Raw genomic sequence first — 24,276 nt, 5'->3', positions numbered from 1 at the left:
CCCGAACCGCCCGGCGGCGGGTTATTTATAGCGCGGGCTGCGCGCGCGTCACGGAGCCCGGCCCGGCTGACGGGGCCGCTGACGCGCTTGGCCGCGGGGCCGAGTCCGCGGGGCTGCACGCCGGGCGCCGGCGACAATGGGCTTCTGTGTGTGCAGCTGCCGTCGCCGCTGGGGGCCGGGGGGAGGGGGGCGGGCGGCCGCTCCCCGACCCCCCTCCCTCTCGCCCGAGACCCCCGAAACGTAACCGGCCTCTCTGCCCCTGGCCGGGCCCCGCCGGCTGCTGCTTTTTTCTTTTCTTTTTTTAAAAAATTTTATCAGTCAGTTCTCCTTGCCCCAACCTCCGCTTCCACCTCCCCCGCTCCCCCTTCTTGGCCCCCAACATGACGAGAGAGTGGGATTTAGCCGGCCGGGGGCGACCACTTTGTGCGTCCCGGGGAGCGGGACCCGCCCAAGGCGCGCCCAGCGGGGGACGCGGTGACCGAGGGGCCGGGAGCGCCGGGCAGGTAACGTATCCTGGACCTGGAGTGGGGGCTTTGTTTGGGGTCGGGGTCGGGGACCTGGGGTGGGTGTGGACGCCGGACAGCCCTTCCGGGTCTCCTGTCTCCTCCCCCGCTCTCCGGACCCCTGGCCTGCCCGCAGGAAGCCAACCTGGGTGTGTAGCGCGAAGAGCGAAAGAGAAACTTCTGCGTGACTAGCTGAGGCTCCTCCAGAGAGGCCGGGATACTAGAGGACCCCCGCCCCCTCCCGCGCAGGCCCCCCCCCCCCTCGTCGCCTCTCCTCCGCCCACTCCCACCGCTTGCTTCCCTCCCAACGCCGGGGACTTCGGAGTCCTCCCCCCGCCCCCTCGCCGCGGGTTCGGTCCTCGCCCGCCCCCGCCCCGCGGAAGGAGGGGCTGGCGAGGATTTTGGGGACTTCCTGGGATGCGGAGAGCAGCTCTGAACCGTCCCCTTTCAGCAGCCGGTAGCTGGGGAAGCTGGCTCCGGAGCCTCTTGCACGTGGCAGGCAGGCAGAGAACTTGCTTGTGCCTTCTAGGAAATTGCAGTCGATTTGTAATGCAGTTTCGCTAATTGGGAGTTCAAAATTAAACTTTAATAAAGCATTTGTGTCGTCTCGTCTAATTGTGAAAGCTTCCATCCGTCCTGGTACATAGACTCTAAGTCTCAAGTTAATGGCGCTAAGCTAGATTTCCCCCCCAAGTACAATTCCGCCAGCCGGCGTCGGCGCAGCTGGATTTCAGTTAGGTACAGATGTTGCTAATGGCAGCTTAAGCACGGATGGGCAGATAGCATACGGAATGCAACATGTTGCCATATGGTTCCTTTAGCCTTTCACCTCCAGGGATATCAATCACGTATATTCTGGGAGGAACTTAATGACTCTCTGAATGGCAAAATAAATTACCTGGTACAATTTATATCCCTTGACCTGATACGTTATAACAACAGGAAGGTAGCATCTCACAGTTTCTGTGGTATAAATTGAACTACAGAGCTCCGTTTCAGATTTTGTATCACCTATTTGTAGTTTGAGGGGCTCTGTCACACCATTCTGGCTATAAAAATCCGTTTCTGTCTTGCCCCCCCCCCCCCACCTCTGGCTGATAGAGAAAGTTTATAAAGTTTAGCAAAACTGTTGTCTTGGTAACTGCCAATCAGCTGACCAAATACTAATCGATGAGGGTATGGAGAAATGGAAAATATGATTTCCAGAGCTAGGTACTTAAGAGCAGTCTTTAGGAACACCGTACTTTCTGAATCAGAAAATTAAAGGACTCCTAAGAAAATTATGTATTCTGTGAGTCGTTTCAATGTAACTCCTAAAAGCATTTATTAACTATTTGAAATTCTGTTTTTTTATACTTCAGTCATTCTTAAACTTAGGAAAGTAACTTATGGAAAAGTACTTAGAAATATGAAATATAAGAAAGATAAGAAGGACCTCCTTAGTAAACTAGTTTCTATACCCTTCCCTCCCCGCCTCCACGCCCTCAGCTATGTGTGTACTTTGACTTGAATCCTGGATGTGGTAATACTGGTCGTTTGTTTTCCCCCCCCCCCCCAAAGCGTCAGTGACAGCATACTGAGGTCACTGTTAGATCCTAGTGGAATGATTCTGTAATATTTCACAGGTCTTCTAAAAAAATATCCTGGTGATTAATAAAATATTTAATTGATTGGCTCTAATTTCAGATTATAAATGTGGTTGTCTCTTACTATATCCCTCCTTTTTCCTTCACTAATGCGGAGAGGCAACACTGAAAGACAAGAAATAAGGGTTAAAAAAAAAAGTAAAATAATTTACGATAACTTTGTTTTTAAACTTTTACCTATTAAGGGATATCTAAAAGCTATGGACATACTATCTTTTAAAAGATTTTGCATCCAACAATATGTGAACCACATTAATTCATGTGAACTGATAAACTAGTGAAATACACAAAATGGACATAGTCTGAAAATATACATATTTTCAGTCATGCGAGTTTCATATTCATTTTTAAATTACAAGATAATATTTCTCCTTTTTTTTCTCTTTTTGTAATGGCTGATGATTTGTTACCTAGTGCTTGAGTTAGGGCAATAATTTTGATAATGATTATCAAATAAGATCTTTTGTGTATGTAAATAGCAGAAAATTTTATACAGAACAAAATAAGATATATCTGAGTTATGGCAACCCTTACTGGAGACTGTTTTTAGTAATCTTTCAATGGCTGAGGTTGTATTTCTCTCTGTAGCGTCAGCATTCAATGAGTTTTAACCTTGATCAGTAGTGAGGTTGTCAATAATGACTCCATCTCCATGACTTCTGAATAGACAGTGAGTGTGTCCTTTAATCAGTCACACAGAACTCGCCTTATAAAGCTGTTATTGTCATGAGCAGATATTGCAGGCTTCTGTCAAGCCCCATGATTATTAACATGTTCTTCAAAAGCCAGGCTGAAAGTCCTGCTGTGCTTTATTTCAGAATTCAAGTCCATTAGTACATAAAATCCTAAGCAGCAATATTTGCTTTTTCTGAAGTTATATTACATACATTGTGAATAATTTCGGGCCCATTTGTAGACAAAAACTATGTGTATATTTGGTATACATATATAGTAGCAAAAACAAGATATGTATCTTGCATCATGACTTATTTTAAACAAAGATTTGATGGTTGTCCATTGTTACTGTAGATGAGGTGGCTGGCTGCCAAGGTGATCCCTATAGCTGGAAAGTACTGGTATTGTTATTGTCTACCAGGGAATCACTTCCTGTCTTTTGAACTCCCAACTTCACCTCCCTCTTTCAGTATGGCCTTTCCATATTGCTGATCTGAGAATTTGTTTGAATATGAAAACTTTTGAAAATGTGTTTGTATTGGCCAAGATTTTCACCAGAGTTTTTGGTTGCCTGCTGGTTTACAGTCTTAATCTTGAGCCGGCGGGTATATTTTAATTGAAAATTAAGAAATACTATTAGGACAAGGTATATTCCCCATGCTCTAAGTAATTTTAATTGTGATGTAATCCTAGATGCTTTCTAATTTTTTTTTAACCTATGAATGTATTTTAAAATATTTAAGATAGGACAGATTTATGCCTTTCTCAAGGTAATATAGGACAAGTTATGGATAGGCATTAGACCTCTAATGGTACACTTCATTTGAGTGAGTGAGGGTGGGGAGGAGAGCCATCAGGAAAGAGTATATAGTCCCACTGCACTGGCCCTGTTTGCTTTTCAAACTTAAAACCACATTGCTGCATTGGAAACTTGTTTCTCTCTTTTATAGCCTTTCATTTAAACATGTTTTAAAAAAACTGTCAATCTGCAAATATTTAACCAGCCAAGCAGGAAACAATCTTTTATTCTCGACTATATGCAGCTTTGTTTTTACCTGGGTTAGTGTGGTGGCCATGTAAATACCACATAAAATTTTGATTTGGTGTTCCTTACTTTGAAGATGGACAGAGGCTTCTTTAATTAATCTTGCTCTATTTCATGTTCTGTATTCAGATATTGAAATACAGTATTTTTATACATTTATAAGATTATGTTTGCATTTATTTAATTTATGTTTCTTTTTTTAAAGCGTGTAGCCTTGAATGTTTGTTCTACTTTTTTTTTTTCTTCACATCATTACTCTGGTACTGCTTGATGTAACTTGATTAGCTCCCTCCCCAGTCATGATTGGTAATTAAAATAGGCATTAAAATTAGTCACTTAGCAATTTTGCTGTTCAATTGGCAATTAAATTACTTAATTGCAATTAAAGTCCTAATTTTAATTGGCAAAATGATAGATGTAGATTTAAGATAATATGTATAAATACTTTAATAAGTGTCTATATAAGGATTACTTAATTACTCAACTTCAAGTTTATGCTGTTAACTTTAGAACTTTTAAGTGAGCAATGAAATTTATATTGCATCTATTCAAAGGATATGGTAATTAGATTTATTGCTTATCACTATAAGGGTCCTTGCTATAAGTTACTTTTGTAGTGTTAAAATTGTAGGCTTGATAATTGCAGAATTATGATAAAAAAGGGCATATATGTCTGTCATAATATATCAATAACATGTCTTCATTTTTTATTAAATTGAGAAGTTCCTATATGACAGTCTGAGAAAAAAAATCAAAAATGGTTATTTTATCATTAAAGGTAAAACAAAAACTAACCAGCTATGATATACATATGAAAACTGTTGCAAAGTGTATGTATTTTATCTACTAAAAAAAATCCTATGTAATACTGTGGTGGTTACTAATGTTATCAGCTACTTCTAGAATTTCAGGTGTCCGCGATATATTCTTAGCATATAGCAACTTATTTTCAGAATCTTTAAAGTGTCTTTCAGGACTTTGTACATTTTAATGACTCCCATGTTTAGTGAAATCAGCAAGGAAATCTAAAACCAAAGTAACCCTTCCTTGCTTAATCAAGAAGAATTCTTCCATAAGAAAATATTGGTGATTGCCAGGGGCTGGGAGGAGGGGAGAATGGAGAGTTATTGTTTAATGGTTATAGAGTTAGAGTTTTATAACATGAAGAGTTATGGGGGTGGATGGTGATGATTGGTGCACAACAGCATGACTGTATATAACATCACTGAACTGTACACTTACAAATGTAAGATGGTAAATTTTATGTTATGTGTCTTTTACCACAACAACAAAAAGAAAATTTTAAGTGGTTAAAGTAAATATTTAGGAGATAGTTACTGAGAGTCAAGAATTAGAGAAAAGATGAAGGATTTTTATTATGCAAAATACTTTTTGAGTGGCATGAGGTTTTACCATATGTTCAGTTTTAGAATTTTAATTTATAAGTAGATGCTTCTAGAAAAAAAGAGTGCTGTTTTCTTCTGCACATCTTTCCACATTTCTAGAACTGAGTACTGTATCAAAGCAAGAAACAATTTTTAAAGTCTTTGCATTAAGTGGTTTGGAGTGAAAAATGGGCTGGGTAAAACTGAGCAAAAGCCACAACTACCCAAAATGTGAATTACCAGCTGAGCATTTGACTTATTCTCTAGGCATCTCATAAAAGAGGAACAAATGATTGGTTGATTAATATCTTATTAATGCAAGTGAAATGGCAAAGCAAATAACCAAAAACCTTCCATATTAAAAAATGATTTCGTATTTTCAGAAACTGAGTTTTTTTCAAAGTGAAAATTTATTTCTTCTATCACTAATGTAAAACTTCCTGCTGAATGGCAACAAATGCCATGAAAATTGTCCAAACATAAATTAAAATATGTTTCATTTTATGCTTAACATAGGTTCCATTAACGAATATTATTGTGAAATGTCTTCAAGTTACCTTGATTCTTATAGCATAACAGGTATATCTGTTTACTATATTTGAATTGTAAGAGCTAAGGGCTACTCTGAGTACATTTTGGGAGAATAGTGAAATAAATCCCTAAAGACCCCTTTCCCATGCATTAAGATACAAAATCCTATGGAATTAAATCCATGTTTGCTTTCTAAATTATACCAAAATCTCAATTTTATTAAGTATAATCTGCCTAGCCTTGTATAAAATAAATACTTTGGTTTAGATGTAAGTATGCATTATTTACATTGTTTTTTTATGAAAATATTTTTTCTATATATGTACCAATATGTTCTACTTAATATTGGCTAATATCATAAAAGATAACATAGTAACATTATTTTCCTATATGCTTTTTCTGAGGTCATCTAATACTGTATATTGATAGAAATAATAATTGTGTGATTTATTTTAGTTGGTTTCAAAAGAAGGACCTACTTATGGATAGGATCAGTTTTATTCCCATTTATTGTAAATTGTTAAGAACACCGACCTTCATTTGGGGTAACTTTATGTATTTATACATGGCAATAATTTAAAGTTATATCAGATTCTGGGCCCTGAAAGAAACATTATTGTCATTTTAATCGAGTTATAAAATAGTTTATATTCAAGAATCTATTTATGTTCAAGAATCTTGCAGGATTGCAGTCATATAAATGCAGAATTTCAGTTTCTTTTAGCCTAGAGCATCATTTGAACATTTTCTAAAAGGTTGTTCAATTCTACATTTTGATTCCATTATGTGTGTAATTAAACCTCTATGCACAAAAGCATTCTCTTATGTACTAGCAAATACACCCACAGGAATCCTCTTCTAAACTATAATTTATTTAAACATGTAATCATAGGATTTTAAAATATGCTTTCATTTTTCCAAACTAAATGCCAAATTTGAACTGCTTAGTGATAAAATGAAAGATTTTATTACCATTTTGACTTTTTTTTCTCCCTGTGAGCTAACAGTGAGTTAAACATGGACAGGAGGAAATAAAGAAAATCTGTTGTGAACCTAATTCCAGTGTTAAACCGTTTCCCTTTTTGAGAAATACAGAAGAGAATCAAAGATTTGTAGTTATTTATGAATTCCAGCAGAATATGAATATTTTGGCTTGCAGCAAGCTCTCCTGGGGCTTGGCCTAAGTAGTAAATAGCTAGTTGTGTGTGTGTGTGTGTGTGTGTGTGTGTGTGTGTGTGTGTGTGTGATGTATCTTCATGAACGTTGTGGAGTCAGGCCCCCTACTGACAGGATCAGTCAATTACAGACATTGGCCCTTCTACTGAGACTGTTCCATCAGAATCTGGTGGGGACACAGGAGTCTGGAGCTTTGAGCGTGGTCATTCTTTACACTTTCTAATGTCTGCTGGATCCTTTCCACCCCGAGCACATCTGAGCCCTCCCAAAAATACCAACCCAAGAAATAGCTCACCCAATAATGGGTTTAAGTGAGTTTATCCGCCTTGCATCCGGTGTGTCTTCCTAAGAAGACACACTTCCTGGGAGCTAGAATAGGAATTTGAGGAGAGAGAAAATTCATATGGATTGTAGAATAGAAGGCAAAAAAAGCCACCTTTTTTTCTCATTTTGATGTTGTATTTATTCAATCCATTTTCGGTTACTAATAATTGTTGTAATAAGCTGCTGTGAAAACTGCGTCTCGATCTTGGGTGCCTTAAGACTTGAGCAAAAGCTCTGTTATCAAGAAGCCAGACTCGACAGGTTGCTGTTATAGAATAACCCATCACATTACAATGTTTGTCTTCCTTGGAGCTCACTTTAAGAACTCCAGCACATTTTCCCACTTACTGGGAGAGAATTTTCAAATTGCCCGCAGACTCAACCCAGGTTAAAGCCAAGTGTTTTTTAAAATGGTTTAAGGGAGGAGGAGCGTGTGGAGGGAATGTACCTACTTAGATCTGCGTATTGGTGTTTGGAGAATGATGGTTACAACCTTAAAGTTCTCCTGGCCCCCGCCTTCCTAGGAATATATTAAAAAATAATAACTGCCACCCCAGCATGGCTGCGCTTGAATTTCCGACTGCCTGAAAATAGCTGCTGGGAGCCTGGCCCACCCCTGGGATCAAGGAAAGCTCCCCCAGGCCGCGCGTCCTGCTCCCTTGCGGAAGGGGAAGGGAACCCGGGAGGGCGCCACCGAGCTAGAGCTGCTGCTATTTTGGGCCCAGCCCGGCGGGTGCGTCAATGCCTGAGCCCCTGCGTCACCGCCACCCCCACCGCTTTCCTTCTCCCCTGCTCTCCAAACTCTCACTTTTTCCCTTTCGTTCGCGTGGAATCGTTTCTGCCCACAGGGCGCTGACGCTACCCAGCTCATGCTAATAAGCTATTCTTCGCCCTCCTCCTCTCACCCTCCTACTTACACACCTTCACCCGCCACCGCAACATTCCCCCCACCACCACCCAACACACACACACGCGCGCACACACACACACACACACACGCACGCACACGCGCGCGCGCGCGCGCTCTCAAACACACTTCCTGGTTTTATTTTTTCTCGCGCCCGCTAGGGCACCGCTGAGCCGCAGCGGTGGCTGCAGCAGCAGCAGCAGCGGCAGTCGCAACATCTGGGGGAAACTTAAGGTGGTCATGTAGGTTTTCCCGAGGATGCGGTGCAGAAGAGCCTGCGGCTTCTCGGGGCAGCCTCGGGGCACCTGATGGCAACGCCTCTCCGGCCGCCGGGGAGCAGGAGGCGGCGGGAGAGGGCAAAGGCTGGGGTGCAGATTAGAGCTGAGCGGCACCGTAAGGCGGAGAGCTCCACGGCGATTTCGGCCCGCCTGTACTGGGAACACCAGGATGGGGGGGTGCAAAGGGGCCCCGAGCCTGGAAGCGAGCTACGCCGAGGGGGAGGGGCGGCTGGAAGTCTTCTTGGGCGGAGGAGGGGGACGCCTCCGAACCCTCCCTCGCCCGTTAACTCCCCAGCCCCATGGGAGAAGCCCCGAGGCTCGTCCAGCTCGAGCCCAGGGACCCGGAAGGGGGCTTGCTCCCGGTAGAAGCGGCGTTTCTTTGCTAGAAAGCGCCTTGCGCCCTCAGCTTGGAGGTGGATTGACTTGCGAAGCGGAGTCTGCGGCGGCTGGGGCGGCTGCGGGGGTGCGGCGAGCTCCGGTCGCCCGCCGGGCCCTACTCCTGGGAAGGCTGAACGCACACACCGTACGCCTTGCAGAGATCTAGATTCCCCCCTCTCCCCGCCGCTTCCCCCATGTTTAGTCTTTCCCTCCTGGCTCCCAGATTGAAGCTTCGAGAGACCTTGTGCTTCAGAGGAGGGTAGTTTTATTTCCCTAAAACTCGTGGAAAGACACGAGTTGATGGGCACCCAAGAGTGTCAAAGTATGAGAGTTGGTAAAAGGTGAGGCTGGGGCACCTTTCTGCAGAACACACCTGTTGCCCGGCGCTCGGCTGCATTGTCTGAGAAAGGAAAGTGGGTGACGCCTCACTTTGACTTTTGGGGTCCCTGAAGGGCTGGGTCACTGGCTACCCTCTCCTTTCCGCTTCCCTCCCCACGCACCACGTCTTCCCTCGCACGTGAGCACTGCAAGGAAAGAAGGGAACATAGAAAATAGGCCATACCTACTCTCTTCCACCTTGGAGTGTGTGTGTGTGTGTGTGTGTGTGTGTGTGTGTGTATGAGAGAGAGAGGGAGAATATGCTAGAAGAGAAGGCCGGGGACAGGAAAAAGAGAAAAGGGGGATGCACTGGACTAGGGAAATCCCACCCCAATTGCCTGAGCCCTCCGAGCGTCTCGTGTCATGGGACATCTGTACTCGCTTCCGCTAACGGGGATGGCAATTGTGGGTGGGCGAGGTTAGGGCGCTGCCAGGCACGCCCCGTCTCGTGCGATTCCAGGTGCTGGCTACCTGGCCCACGCCTGGGTCCCCTTCCGCTCGGGCTTTTGTTGCACCCTCCCCCACCTGTGAGCTGCCGGACCGCCGCGGCGGCGCGGGGATTGGCCGGGGGTGGGGGGGTGGGGGGCAGGGGAGGTGAGATGTCGAGGCTCTGTGGGCTGCGCGGACCTGAGTGGAGAGGTCACACCTCTTTCGGAAAAGGGAAAAAAAAAAAAACCCTAGCTGGCTACCAAGGTGAACCCTGAATGGTTCCCACCTTAAAATCGGCCCTGCTCGTGACGTCAGGTCGGAAATATACCAAAGCGAGCGCCGGCCAGGAGTCTGGGGAGCGCGGCGGCTCGGCGATTGGGCGGCAGGCCGCTGACGCGCGCTGACGCGCGGAGACTTTAGGTGAATGTTGGCAGCGGCAGCGCGAGCCACATAAACAAAGGCACATTGGCGGCCAGGGCCAGTCCGCCCGGTGGCTCGCGCTAGGCTCCGCGGTCCCGCTCGCCTGCCCAGCCGCCGCCTTCCCCTGCTCCCTCCCCGCTCTCGGCACCTCCGTTCCCTTCGCCCCTCTCGCCCACCCCTCCCCGACCCTGCCACCACGACTCCCGGAGGGAACTACACTTTGGCCGAGTTGAATGAATGAAGAGAGACACGGAGAACTCCTAAGTGAGTAGGTGCAGCCCGTACAGCTCGCGTTCTTTTATCCTTCTTTCTGTTTTTGCACGTCTCTTCTTCCCGCTTGTGTGGTGCAGGTTCTCTGGAAGTGGGCGCCGAAGGCGCGGAGCGCGAGTGGGGCCGGAGGATGGGGAGTAGGTGTGCGCAGCTACAGAGGGCATTTGTCGGAACTCCTGCTTTGCCACCCAACAGAGGCTTCCAGGCTCCTCATTGGTGGACGTGAAAGGGAGGCTTGCACAGTTTCGGGAGCTGCGGACTTAACACGCGGAAATGTGCGCAAAGTTTGCTCTTGGTGCGGAATTGATTGTGGTCTTTGGACACGTAGACTCCAAGTCCTGTGTATACGAGGGACCTGGACGCTGCCCACAAAGTGACAGGGAGAGTGAAAGTTCTTCAGTTTATGTGTTGCTTGGGAACTGTATCACCGCGGCTGGCCAGCGTGCCCGTGTCTCTTGGGTATTGTTGAGTAAGGAGGGGCGGTTGGTAGAGTGACCTGTTACTAAGTTGCTTGAAATTTCTGGTTTTGACATATGCCGCCCTTGTGTTTGTGAGTTTGTCAGAGAGGCAGAGACAGAGAGACAGGCTATTTAGAGTAGTTATGAAGCTGCGAAGTTACCAGAGGGTTAATATCCAGCACAGGCATATCTGTCAAGGGCTGTGAGGGTCAAGAGTCTCCTTTCTTTCTACTTTTTCTGGTTACCCTCCCTCCTCCATGAAGCAAGATTATGAGGTGGGGGTGGTGGTGGGGGAGGAGAACAGAATTGGATGTTTGGCTTTCTTTTTCATTAGTAATAAAATCGTCTATGCTCTAGAATGCCTTCCAAGTGGGAACATCTGAAAAGTACTAGGACACAAGAATGCCTTGTTCCAGCAAGTAAGCAGATTGTGGAAGGCTGGATAGGACAGGTGCTCAGATTGCTATGTTGAGAGGTGCTTCTAACACCGGTGCCACTATTGGATATGCAGCGTTTCCCTCTCCCTGCAACTGACTAAGATGCTCCTGAAAAAATAGGGTTCCCTGTTTCCACCTCTTGGCCATTAAAGATGAAAGACAAATTTCCTGGAGAAGTGAATGCCCATTCACCTGTATCCCCAAACCCAGTGCTCCGTCAAAAGCTCTTAGGAAATCCAGATGCTTCCATTAAGATTGCCTTCAGGGCTACCCGGGCCTTGCTAACATTTTGTAACTCCTAGGAGGTGAAGGAAGAGATTGTTTTCACATTTTATATTCTTGACTTCTACTTCCTTCCCTGCTTCCTAGATGAAAAGCCAGTTTCACCACAGGAAAAAAAAAAAAAATTCAAGAGAAGGTTCCAATGCTGTATTTTGTTAAACCCCAGTTTCTTCTTATTTAGTTTTGAATTAAACTAAAATGGAAATGACACTCCCCTCTCACTGCCCCCAAACACCCAGTAAAGGGGCCAATTTATTTCATCATAAATAAGTACATGGGATACCTTTCCTTCTTCAGAGGTATTCTCTGCAAGGATCAACACAGTCAATGGGTGAAATTTTCTGTTGTTTCCAGCCATCTCTTTTAGACATTCATTTTAAATGCTCTTTGATAAAGGCTACACACTAATTTCCAAATAAACAATCAAGAAGGGCATACAAGGGCCTGCCTGGTGATACAGATGACCAGCCAAATCTGTCCGGAAAGTCACCCTAAGGCTCCCTGTGTCTTTATTTCAGGGAGGAGATCTGCCAGGCTGGGCTCTCCACTGCTTTTCTAAAAATCTTGGAAACTTTGTCCTTCATTGAATTACGACACTGTCCACCTTTAATTTTCTCGAAAACGCCTGTAACTCAGCTGAAGGTTAGTGCAACTTCATTTTTTTTCTTTCCCTCCCCCGAGTTCCGTAAACGTCAAGAAACAGGGCAATGCGATCTTTCCCAGCAAACCCTGTAACTTAAGTATTTCCCCCGACCCATCGCCTTCGGGAACAAGTTTCTCATTGTGCAATTCAACTTGATTTCTGGATTGAGCTTGCTGAACCCGAGCTTCAGAGGAAAGGCTCATTGAAGCGGGATTGCCCATGAAAGGGGGCGGAGGGGGAGGCGTTGGAAATAACCGGGAATGGAGACTGTAATAGCTTTCTAGTTCTGGGTCTTTATTGGATCAGCCTTTCCTTGTCCTGCACTGTTTCGCTCCTCAGTATTCGCACTCTCCGCCCTTCCTCTCGCGCCCCTACGTGCTCTCTGACCGCCGCGGGCTGCCGGTGTAGCTCCAGGTGTACCCGAGCCCGGGAGAAAGTGTTCAGTTGACCAGGCTGAGTGTATATTACCCTGTTTCATTTCCAGCCATGCCTTGTGTTCAGGCGCAGTATGGGTCCTCGCCTCAAGGAGCCAGCCCCGCTTCTCAGAGCTACAGTTACCACTCTTCGGGAGAATACAGCTCCGATTTCTTAACTCCAGAGTTTGTCAAGTTTAGCATGGACCTCACCAACACTGAAATCACTGCCACCACTTCTCTCCCCAGCTTCAGTACCTTTATGGACAACTACAGCACAGGCTACGACGTCAAGCCACCTTGCTTGTACCAAATGCCCCTGTCCGGACAGCAGTCCTCCATTAAGGTAGAAGACATTCAGATGCACAACTACCAGCAACACAGCCACCTGCCCCCCCAGTCCGAGGAGATGATGCCGCACTCCGGGTCGGTTTACTACAAGCCCTCCTCTCCCCCGACGCCCACCACCCCGGGCTTCCAGGTGCAGCACAGCCCCATGTGGGACGACCCAGGCTCCCTCCACAACTTCCACCAGAACTACGTGGCCACCACGCACATGATTGAGCAGAGGAAAACGCCGGTCTCCCGCCTCTCCCTCTTCTCCTTTAAGCAGTCGCCCCCCGGCACCCCCGTGTCTAGCTGCCAGATGCGCTTCGACGGGCCCCTGCACGTCCCCATGAACCCGGAGCCGGCGAGCAGCCACCACGTGGTGGACGGGCAGACCTTCGCTGTGCCCAACCCCATCCGAAAGCCCGCGTCCATGGGCTTCCCCGGCCTGCAGATCGGCCACGCGTCGCAGCTGCTCGACACGCAGGTGCCCTCGCCGCCGTCGCGGGGCTCCCCTTCCAACGAGGGGCTGTGCGCCGTGTGCGGCGACAACGCGGCCTGCCAGCACTACGGCGTGCGCACCTGTGAGGGCTGCAAAGGGTTCTTTAAGGTGAGCCAGGACGGGGGGCGGAGGAGGCAGGTAGGGGCCCCCTAGTGCCCGCAGCCTCAGCGTGCTGGCTCCACCGGGGTGCAGGCGCCCGGCGCCAACTGGCCCCTGACCGTCCGACTCCCGGGGTCCACGGGGGCTGCCCTGCAGCCGCCCCTGGGCTGCGGCGGAGGCTTCTGGGTGCCTGGGAAGGGGAAGTAGGAAGACCGGGAGACCCGGGGTCGCATCCCCCGCACGCAGCCGACCCGGCGAACCACCCCCGCCCGAAGTTGCCGGAGCTGAGTTGGAAGAGGGTCATTTGCATGTGCTAGGAGCTGTCTTCTCTGTTCAGATTGAAATTGGTTAGGACAGAGAACCGTGTCTGAGCTAACCAAGTGGAACAGAATTCCCTATGGTCAAATTAAGTGATCTCTTTATTTCGCCATCCTGATTGAATAATCTTATCATTTTAAATAGAGAAGGTCTCTAAGGAATGTAAATAATATGAATGCCCACGGATTTGTATTTACTGAGCGTCTCCTTCTCCTTCTCTTGGCATATAAAACACAGCAAGGAGCGGCAAGGTTAGCTCAAATGTTAACGCTATCAATTTTCTTCTGTTAAATGCCCTGGGGGAGGAAAAAGAGAAAAGAGAGAAAGAAAAGGAAAAAGAAAAAAATAAAAAGGAGTTGTGTATGTGTTTGTTTTGGGGGAGGGTGTGTGGATCCCGGCCGTTCAGAAATTGTGTCTGGATTCCCTGAATTGTTGAATTTTCAAGAGAAAAAAAAAAATTTTTTTTCCGGCCTATATTGTCTCCTTTTGCAGCGCACGGTGCAAAAAAACGCGAAATACGTGTGTTTAGCAAATAAAAACTGCCCAGTGGACAAGCGGCGCCGGAATCGCTGTCAGTACTGCAGATTTCAGAAGTGCCTTGCTGTTGGGATGGTCAAAGAAGGTAGGTTGGGGCAAGCAGCCCGCTCCCCAGTCTGCACCCTTGGGAAGCTCTGCTCCTAGCCCAGACCCACTTCCCAGAGCCGGGGCGGGGGCGGGGGGGGGAGGCCTCCCGTTTCCCCCGCACCGGCCTCTGGCCTCTACGACTCGGCAGCTGCCTGCTCGCCCATCCGGCCCTAGAGAAAGCCGCCAGACCCTTCCCGCCTTTAACTATACGACCCATTGGGAAGAAGACATGAAACAACCCCCCAGTTTTTACGCTTCTTGTCAGTAAAGGCTTTACAAGCGGTGGGGGCGCTGCCCCGCCCCGCCGGGCGCCCCGCGGCTGCGGCCTTCCCCCGGGGAGGGGCCCAGGCAGCAGCTGGATCTTGCTTTGCCCTCACCCGGCGATTCCTTTGCAGTGGTTCGCACAGACAGTTTAAAAGGCCGGAGAGGTCGTTTACCTTCGAAACCGAAGAGCCCACAGGAGCCCTCTCCCCCCTCGCCCCCGGTGAGTCTGATCAGTGCCCTCGTCAGGGCCCATGTCGACTCCAACCCGGCTATGACCAGCCTGGACTATTCCAGGGTAAGAAGCTGGCGTGGGGGGGATCCTTCGGACAACTGACAGATGGGCAGGACCCCTTCCCCACACCCATCACTAACCCCCAGGCCCAAGGGATAAAAGGAAGCATGCGAGGCTGTGGCTTCACGGCTCTGGGCAGGGCCACAGAAGACAGATGGCGTTGCTAGGGCTGCAGACGTGAGGACAGGGCAGAGGAAGGAAGAGAGGGTAGGCCACAGTGGTCAAACCTCTGTGAGGCCCCTTCCCAGCACCACCGTGCACACACACACACACCAGTGCCTCTGATGCCTAAACCAGAGGCAGTGCAAAAGCCCCCACTTGGGTTCTATCACCGGTCCTCCATGGAGATGCTTTAATCCTCATTCTCTCTGGTGCCTTCAGGGTGAGGGATGCCTCCTCCCGGGTCAGAGAAGGGGAAGAGAAGTGGGTATAAGGAATGGCAGTGGGCGGGGGAATCAAGTGGTCAGATTCCTCTTTTACCCCAGCCGTGAGAAATGTGTGAGCTTTAAATGGAGGAAGTGTGCCGGGCAAACCTAGGAGCAAACCTGGAAGCCACTGCAATTTTATTGAGATTTGCAAAGGGCGTCTCTGCTCGAGACCCACTCTGGGACTGGCATGAATACTAACGTGTCAATTGTTTTGTGGAGATAAGAGTGAACGTTTCCCAGGGCTGGTTGGCACTGTATTTAGTCTGTATGGAAATGGTAATTTACATATTTAAAGCAGCGACCTCATAGCACCATCCCTAATTGAATTAATTGCCCCGGAACATCTAATTTCCTTACTGGTCAGAGAGAGGTTTAATTGTTATAAAAACCTGGCTCCCCTACTAGAAACGAGGTTAGCAATTTCACGGGTTATATATTTTAGAGAACCTCATTAAGTGCTTTTTAAAATGAAATTCCAGTTCCAGGCGAACCCTGACTATCAGATGAGTGGAGATGACACCCAGCATATCCAGCAATTCTATGATCTCCTGACTGGCTCCATGGAGATCATCAGGGGCTGGGCGGAGAAGATCCCGGGCTTCGCTGACCTGCCCAAAGCCGACCAGGACCTGCTTTTCGAATCGGCTTTCTTAGAACTATTTGTGCTGAGATTAGCATACAGGTAAATGGAGAGGGCGATCCAGGAAGGTTGGGAATGGAGGAAGAGAGGAAACAAGAAAGGAAAAGAAAGAGGAAAAGGGAAAGAAAAGGGGGAAAGAGAGGAGAAAAGAATGGGAAATAAATGAGGGGGAAAGGAAGGAAAGGAGAGTAGATAAAAGGAAGAGAAGGGAAGGAGTGAGGGCAGAAGACTTAGATGAATGGAATGGAGGTGGGATAGGGGGCATTCTTGATTGTTATGAAATTAAACCCTTTCAAGGTCCACTGGCCTACGTTTTATTAACTCTTTGGTAATTAGGTGCCTCTTAAATCCCTCATTTATTGCTCTTCAAGTAATTAGTTGTTTAGCTTTTTTCTCTCTCTCTTTTTCTCCCCCTCCCCCTCTCTTTGGTATTAATTGCAGGTCCAACCCAGTGGAGGGTAAACTCATCTTTTGCAATGGGGTGGTCTTGCACAGGTTGCAATGCGTTCGTGGCTTTGGGGAATGGATTGATTCCATTGTTGAATTCTCCTCCAACTTGCAGAATATGAACATCGACATTTCTGCCTTCTCCTGCATTGCTGCCCTGGCTATGGTCACAGGTCAGTACCACAGGCACAGGGCACTTCTCCAGAACTGCCCAGTGGGATTCGTCCCGGTTTTCCCTTGCTGCCTGCCGACCCTCCCTGGTCCTGTCAGGTAGCTAACTGCTCGGTGCATTCCTCTTTTGTTTCTGGTTGTGTTTTCTGCAGAGAGACACGGTCTCAAGGAACCCAAGAGAGTGGAGGAGCTGCAAAACAAGATTGTAAATTGTCTCAAAGACCATGTGACTTTCAATAATGGGGGCTTGAACCGCCCCAACTATTTGTCCAAACTGTTGGGGAAGCTTCCAGAACTCCGTACGCTTTGCACGCAGGGGCTACAGCGCATTTTCTACCTGAAACTGGAAGATTTGGTACCACCACCAGCAATAATTGACAAACTTTTCCTGGACACTTTACCTTTCTAAGACCTCCTTCCATGCACTTCAAAGAAACTGGAAAGAAACCTAAAACTGTCCAGAGGGGGCAAGTCACAAGGGCAGAGAGATCCCCCTGAGCTGCCTCAGCTCTAGCCGGCCCCCAACCCCTTCCATACACCTTGGCCCTTGATCTCTAAAGAAAACAAACAAACAAACAACAACAAAAGCAAAAACTGTTACTATTTCCTAACCTGCAGGCAGAACCTGAAAGGGCATTTTGGCTCCGGGGCATCCTGGATTTAGAACACGGACTACACACAATACAGTGGTATAAACTTTTTATTATCAGTTTAAAAATCATTTTATTGTTCAGAAGGAAGCTTCTTAATGTATGACGGAAAACATTTGGCCATGTTTGGTTGTTGCAGTTAAGACAAATGTAATACACATAGACACATATACACACACACACCCACATTGTAAGGGGACCCACAAGTATTGCCCTTTAAAAGACTTCAAAGTTTTCTGCTGTAAAGAAAGCTGTAATATATAGTAAAACTAAATGTTGCGTGGGTGGCATGAGTTGAAGAAGGCGAAGGCTTGTAAATTTACCCAATGCAGTTTGGCTTTTTAAATTATTTTGTGCCTATTTATGAATAAATATTACAAATTCTAAAAGATAAGTGTGTTTGCAAAAAAAAAAGAAAAAAGAAATAACCACAAAAAAGGGACAAGCATGTTGATTCTAGGTTGAAAATGTTATAGGCACTTGCTACTTCAGTAATGTCTATATTATATAAATAGTATTTCAGACACTATGTAGTCTGTTAGATTTTATAAAGATTGGTAGTTATCTGAGCTTAAACATTTTCTCAATTGTAAAATAGGTGGGCACAAGTATTACACATCAGAAAATCCTGACAAAAGGGACACATAGTGTTTGTAACACCGTCCAACATTCCTTGTTTGTAAGTGTTGTATGTACCGTTGATGTTGATAAAAGAAAGTTTATATCTTGATTATTTTGTTGTCTAAAGCTAAACAGAACTTGCATGCAGCAGCTTTTGACCGTTTCCAGAGTGCTTATAATATACATAACTCCCTGGAAATTACTGAGCACTTTGAATTTTTTTGTTTTTTGTTTTAATGTCTAAGATTGTCAGTTAATATATTATTTTATGTTTGAGTAAGAATTTTAATATTGCCATATTCTGTAGTATTTTTCTTTGTATATTTCCAGTATGGCACACGATATGAGTCACTGCCTTTTTTTCTATGGTGTATGACAGTTAGAGACGCTGATTTTTTTCCCTGATAAATTCTTTCTTTGAGAAAGACAATTTTAATGTTTACAACAATAAACTATGTAAATGAACAGAATTTTGTCTTCTTTCTGGGTTAGGAAAAATGATGGCTAAACAGCAATATACAATAGACAGAGTTGGAGATTGATTTGGGATAGGTCACTTATTCAACATCTGAGTTTCTGACAGCTTAGACCTATTCTGGCAAAAGGAACTGGGAGATTGAACTAATTATCCAGAGAATTCTGTACAATATTTTTCCTTAACCGGAATTTTCTGGTGTGGCAACCTACATTTATCAGAATCAGGTGAGAATATCTCAACTCTTCTGATAACTTTGCCAGTAAGTGCAGCTTTCAGAAGAGAAGCTCAGGAGACCTAACAGCTTTTGAACTTTTGCAAGGTTCGAAGTCCTATCAAGTTTTTGTCTTGCACAATGTTTAGAAAGTATCTTTTTAAGACTCAGAAAGTCAACATGGATTTGAAGTGTATTAAATATAATCTCTGATTTTTCCCATTCCTTGTAAAGGATCTTGGAGGAAGAGCCAAGCATTTTGGTCCCTTTGGGCCTTGGGTCAGTGGTCTTTGGCATAGAGCAGAACAGTAGAGGCATTTCTTACAACTTTTTGTTTTCCTCCTTCAGTGAATAGTGATGAGGTTCAGTTTGCAGTTTTAGAATAATATTTCCGTCTTATAAGTTTCTCAGGTAAAGAACAAAACATCCATTCGTCAGGTCCTGGGTCTTGTCAGATACAAACAAGTTATACCAAAGTCTCTAGGATTCCACCCAGCACCAACTTTTAGCAAAGAAAGTAACTAACACTGTAGAAGCCACTTCGGGTACCAGCTTCCTCTCAGCGACCTGGTCCTTGGGGGGTGGAGGTCCAGCCAGTTTCGCCTCTGGACAGCTGTGAATTCATAGAAAGTGCAGGATGGGGGTGGTTTACTTCGTTGGCCCTGGTGGATTTCAATTGGCTTCCCGGTCACTGAAATTTACAGAACGTGTTATTGTTTTTCAAATGCAGAGTTAGAACAGTAAATTTCCAGGAGAGTTCTCAGGTTATTTTTACTTTGCCTTTTCTTCCTTAAAAAAAAAAAAAAAAAAAAAAAAAGACATGTTTTGCGAGTCGGGCAATAGAGATAAGGCAGGTCTCCGTGGTAATTTAAGGTTATTTTCAAGAGATGCATTTCTCTACAGGTAACTGAGGGGCAAAAGTGGGTGGCCACTTAAGAGATTAAGTAATAAGCAAAATGTCCGATGTCCTAGCTTCCTTGAAAAGATGGGGCTTGCCATTTCCTTTTATTTTCACAACTTCTGCTCAACCAAAGCCGAACACTAACAAGCAGAGAGAAAGAGAAAGCTCTTTAGAAATGCAGTGAGTCTGCAGAGCCGTCAGCAGTCGTCTCCCAGGTGTCTGCAGCCCCGAGACAATTACATTCCGACTCAGAATCCTCGAGAGTTGAACCCAGAAACGAACTCTGTTGCAGGTTCTCCCTTAAGGAAGCCGCTGTGCATCACCCGAGGCCAATGGGGTGTCAGGTAGTGCGTCTCTCGAGAATTTGGGGTGAAAGGAGGGAGGGATGACTCTCTCCCATGCCCGCATGCAGACTGCACCGGCTCCGCGTATATTTAGTTGTAATTCCTAAATTGAAAAGTGGCTAGTCCTTTTTCTACCTCACAGTTACCGAGTCAATTTCCAACTCCCGGCTGCGCACCGGGTTGCGCGGGGAAAGAGCCTCGCACGCATCTATCCCGCAGCTTCCGGTATCCCTAAGGCTGAGGACTTCTCCTGTCCTGGTCTTTCTAGGAGTAAAGCCCAAGAAAAGCAACAGACACGATGCGTTGCAAAAGACAGAAGTTTCCTGGAACTCCTCTAGAAATAGATTAAAACTTGATAATGGGGGCTTCATATAGCCCTCCTCTCCCCAAGTCCTCTTAAGAATTTCAGTTACTGTGTGTTGTTTCAGCAATGGAAATATTTTATCATTGTTCAGGAGACATGACCATACACATCTCAGCTCTGAAAGAGGGTCTAATTTTAAGTCTTCACGGTGTCTAGACCCACGTGGAGTGGTTGCTTAGAACGCCCTGAATTTATGGAGAGTTGCCCTTAATACAAAGCACGTGGGCTCCGCTTCTTTACCGTCCAGGCGACTGCCACAGTCTCTCCAAGAACCCAGGCGGCCCTCTCTCCGACCTTCCGCTTTCGGAAAGAGAGAGAGAAAGAGAGAGAGAGAGAGGGTTTGAATTTCTGGTCCTGATTCTAACGAGAGAGATAGCCTGGTCCAGAGAGCTGATAGCACCCTGCGGTGACAGCGGCACCCAACGACCTTACCTTGTGTATTTCATTTTGGTGCTCAACTCCATCCCTAGAGAGTTGGTGTGCCCCCTCCACTAAAAATACCGGTCATAAGTCTTATGGGACACTGGTTCTCAGAGTGCAAGGAGCCGGACAAGGAGAAGCAGATATTCCTGCCAACTTAAGAATGTCGCTTGAAGCTTCCATTTCACTCTGCCATGAGAATCTCCCGGCTTTATCTGCGCTTCAAAGCTAATAGTCAATTACCTAATTGTATCTTAAACCTAGGCGTCGGCAGTGAATACTTCCAAGATACAAACACGTCTGTGAGGGCAAAGTTTTATTTCATTGCAATATTTGGATCACAGAGTTTTCCGGTACAGGATACATTACCATCCCGCCAGGCCCTACCCCGGGTAGCGATACCAGGGCCCTCCCAGGCATGTCGCGGGATGCGCATCTTTGCGCCACCAGCTCCCTGCCTAGCTCCGCACTTGCGCCCGTTTCCTTTTTTATCCGCCGCGCGGCAGCGCGGAGGTGGCTGCGGAGAGTGAGGGCTGGGGTCTCCCGGGCCGGCATCGCTTCTCTCGGTGAGGGAGGCTCCCGGTTCTGCCTCGAAGCCGTGTTGCTCGCCGCCACCTCAAAAATGGAGAAGGGTTCTATCGAGGTGGGAGGGGAAAAGAGGGTATCTTGTCCCGCGGATCTAAAAACTTTTTTTTTCAGTATTATTTCGACGGTTGAGCAAGAGGTCTGGGAGTGAGTATCTCTAAAACATCCTCCTCCAAAAGGGGTTTTAAGGCTTCTCCCCACCCTCGCCTGTGCCTGCTATTCGGGAACAGGAACTGTCGCTACGTGGGCGCGCCCGGAAACGCCTCAGTAGTCCAAGCCTCCTGTGCGCCCCGCGAGTTTTGGAGTCCCCCCGGGGAGGGATGGAGTTTGGGGTCCCAGCCTAAGCCCAGTCAACGGATCCTCCCCACGGTTCTCGGCCAGGACTAAAAAGAGCGCACTCGGTAGCAACAGTCCCCGGGAAAGGTTCGGCCAAGATCCGTGCATCTGGCAGAACTCAGCCAGGGGATCGCGTTTAGCAAAGCTGCATGTTTTGGGGTTCAGTCGGTACTGGTTGACTTTACCAGTAAAGCAAGATAAGAATTCCAAACAGGGCCGTCATTTTTTTGTAATTCGTTTTTAATAAGAAAACAAACACGCACAAATCCACTTTTCATTTTGACTTTTGAATTTTACTAGAAACTCCAAATTGGATATTACGCATAGCCATTTAGGATGGTGAGGCTGTCATTGAAATCCATCTTCCCTCAGTCTTTCTGTTTCCTGAGCACGACTGGAGACGACCGCTGGGGCCGCAGGGTCTTTGCTCCGACTTTAATTTTGCGCTTCTTTAGGGAAAGTCCCACTTCCGTCGGAGGGCGCTTCCCGGAGCGGGACAGCGGGGCCCCACCCAACGCTAGGGGCGTAAGGAGGTGGCCGCACCCCTGGTTCTTAGCCGCGACGTGCGCTCCCTGCCCAACAGACAGTGGCGGGAGAACTCCGGAGAGCGAGGCTCCCGCCGCTTACTCCCTACCCCACGCCTTCCCACGAGGCCCCCCCTCCAAGCGTGGTCTGATTTTGAGGCCCCAGAATGGCTGGAGAGGACGTGGCTCCGTTTGTGGTTCGGGGGTGCGAATGTGGGGACGCACGCGCTCCAGCGCTGCCCGAGGCGTTTTGGAGACTTAGAATTTGACTTTGCAGGTTGCAGCAGGAGACTTTGCCCAGGGAGCCCTGGACCAATTAGGACGAACTCGCCCGGGTTAACTCTGTTTCCTCCATTTCCTGCCCTGCCCTCCCCAGCTGCTCCTCGCTTCTTTCCCAGCTGTTCCACGTCCCCCAGGGCCGGAGGCCGCAACAGGTTCCAGTCGCCGAGTGGCCAGGTCCGGTGCGACAGGGCGCGAGCACGTGCGGCCGAGCGCGCCCCCGGCTTCCCCTGCACCCACAGATCAGTGGTCAGTCTTGGGTCCCCCCCAGTTGTGAGCCGAGCTGGAGCGTCCATCCACTCCAAACTGGGGGAAATCTTTTTTCCCTGGTTGTGGGCTCACAAATAGGAGGGGCAGAGGCGCCGGGGCGCGAGTCGGAGGCGCATCCGCCCTGCGGAAAGGGGCCCCAGCACCCCTCGCACACGTGTGCCCCGCAAGTGTGCTCCCAACCCCGAAGCTCCGAGGAGACATCGTGCGCATCCGGCTCTGCTTTCAGGTCTCGCACTATGGGCTGTGAGCCCTAGGCCCGCGCGCCGGGGGATGCGACTCGTCAGGTGGCCAGATGAGTGCAGCGCCTGGAGGGGCCTCAGGACATCCAGTCTGCCTATCCGCCTGCCGCGGGCGCGCTCCTTCCTCCCCTAAAGACGCCGCCGACTGCGGGCTGCTGGCTGCCCTCTTCTCTGCTTAGCCGAGTCAGCTGGACCTGACAGAGCACGGAGCAGGGACCCGGATCCTTGGAGAGCTCGGCTTCCACGCTTTCCTCCGCGTTTCTTCTTCCTCCAGTTGATCTCTCTTACTCCTATTTCTCTATATTTCTAGCTAAAGTTGTGTTTAGAGAAACTAGGATTTCCAGGACACGTGCCGCCAGTCCTAACAAATAAGAGTCTCCGAGTTTCTGTTAGAGACTTCCCTGGGGCAGTAGAGGGTGGTCGAGGGGCAGCTGCGCGTGTGAGAACTCCGTTGGATACTAACTAGAAGGGCTTCTAGAGGGACTGCTCCTGCTAAGAGAGGCTCGGGTTAACTGTCTCAAATTAACTTGGACTTCTGAAGAAGGTACGAGGTAGAGAGGGAGAGAGGACGCTGCATCAGTAAGCTGCAAGTAGGCCAGTGTTTTTCAAACTGAGGGTCCTGACCCATTAGTGGTGTGTAAAATCCATGTAATGGGTTACGATCAGAATTCTCTTTCAAAGGAATAAATGAATAACAGAATAGAAATCACGAGTTCTTTGTACAGAGTGGCCAAAGTATAAAAAGTCTAAGCATTGTTAGCTGAAACTTTTCTTGGCCCACAGTATAGAATATATTTATGAGTGTGGGTCTCAGGTAAAAAGTTTGAGAGCCATTGCTGACCGAACAGACTGTGCCGGAAGTGAAGGAGGGGGGTTGCCTGTACTGAGAGATGCTGATAAGGGAATTTCAGCACTGTGGTTTTGTGGTCAGTCTTCTCTTTTCTGTATGTTTTATTTATTTTTTTGTCCCCCGTCTCCTCCGTGCTCCTCCCCAACTCCAACGAAATTCCACCTCTCTTTATCCTCTGGCCCGTTGAGTGCTTTGAGCCTGGCTGGGCATTGTGAGTAAGGACCAGGGGACAAGCACACAAAGCCATTCCCTTTGCCTTTCCCTCAGCAACCTAGCACCTGGGAAGAGAGTGAACAGTGAAGCAAGTCGTGGGGGAAGCTAGAGAGAGGGTAGGGGAGTGACCATCACATTGTCCATTCACCACCTGCCTGGCCTTTTAATTTATTGCCCAACACTGGGAAAGAAGCAAAAGCTTTTGAGGAAAATAGGTAGAGATAGGGATGGGTAAAGATAATGAACCTTACTGAGAAAGATCAGATGAGTGGGGACTGAGGAGATGGAAGAGGAAGGGGAA

General features: G+C 47.5%; 1 protein-coding gene across 10 annotated transcripts; it reads left to right on the top strand.

Annotated features, from left to right (window-relative positions):
* Window positions 1-105: 105 nt before the first annotated feature.
* NR4A2 (nuclear receptor subfamily 4 group A member 2) lies at window positions 106-18,431 on the top strand. 10 transcript variants are annotated; one of them, XM_082465015.1, is made up of 9 exons: window positions 9,834-10,343; window positions 12,041-12,164; window positions 12,667-13,515; window positions 14,317-14,446; window positions 14,844-15,007; window positions 15,912-16,114; window positions 16,514-16,530; window positions 16,635-16,692; window positions 16,843-17,076. In XM_082465015.1, exons 1-9 carry the CDS (start codon window positions 10,309-10,311, stop codon window positions 16,928-16,930), a joined length of 1,668 nt encoding a protein of 555 aa, XP_082321141.1. In that variant the 5' UTR covers window positions 9,834-10,308; the 3' UTR covers window positions 16,931-17,076. The 10 variants fall into 10 exon arrangements, with proteins under 10 accessions (XP_082321139.1, XP_082321136.1, XP_082321140.1 ...); XM_082465009.1 differs by adding an exon at window positions 10,426-10,620 and having other exon boundaries at window positions 9,837-10,339; window positions 16,514-16,692; window positions 16,843-18,431; XM_082465013.1 differs by lacking the exon at window positions 9,834-10,343 and adding an exon at window positions 106-503 and having other exon boundaries at window positions 12,650-13,515; window positions 16,514-16,692; window positions 16,843-18,431.
* The last annotated feature ends 5,845 nt before the right edge of the window (window positions 18,432-24,276 follow it).

The sequence above is a fragment of the Balaenoptera physalus genome (assembly GCF_965194825.1).
Source record: "Balaenoptera physalus genome assembly, chromosome: 6".
NCBI classification, from domain to species: Eukaryota; Metazoa; Chordata; class Mammalia; order Artiodactyla; family Balaenopteridae; genus Balaenoptera; species Balaenoptera physalus.
This window is presented reverse-complemented; position numbering and strand designations above follow the sequence as displayed.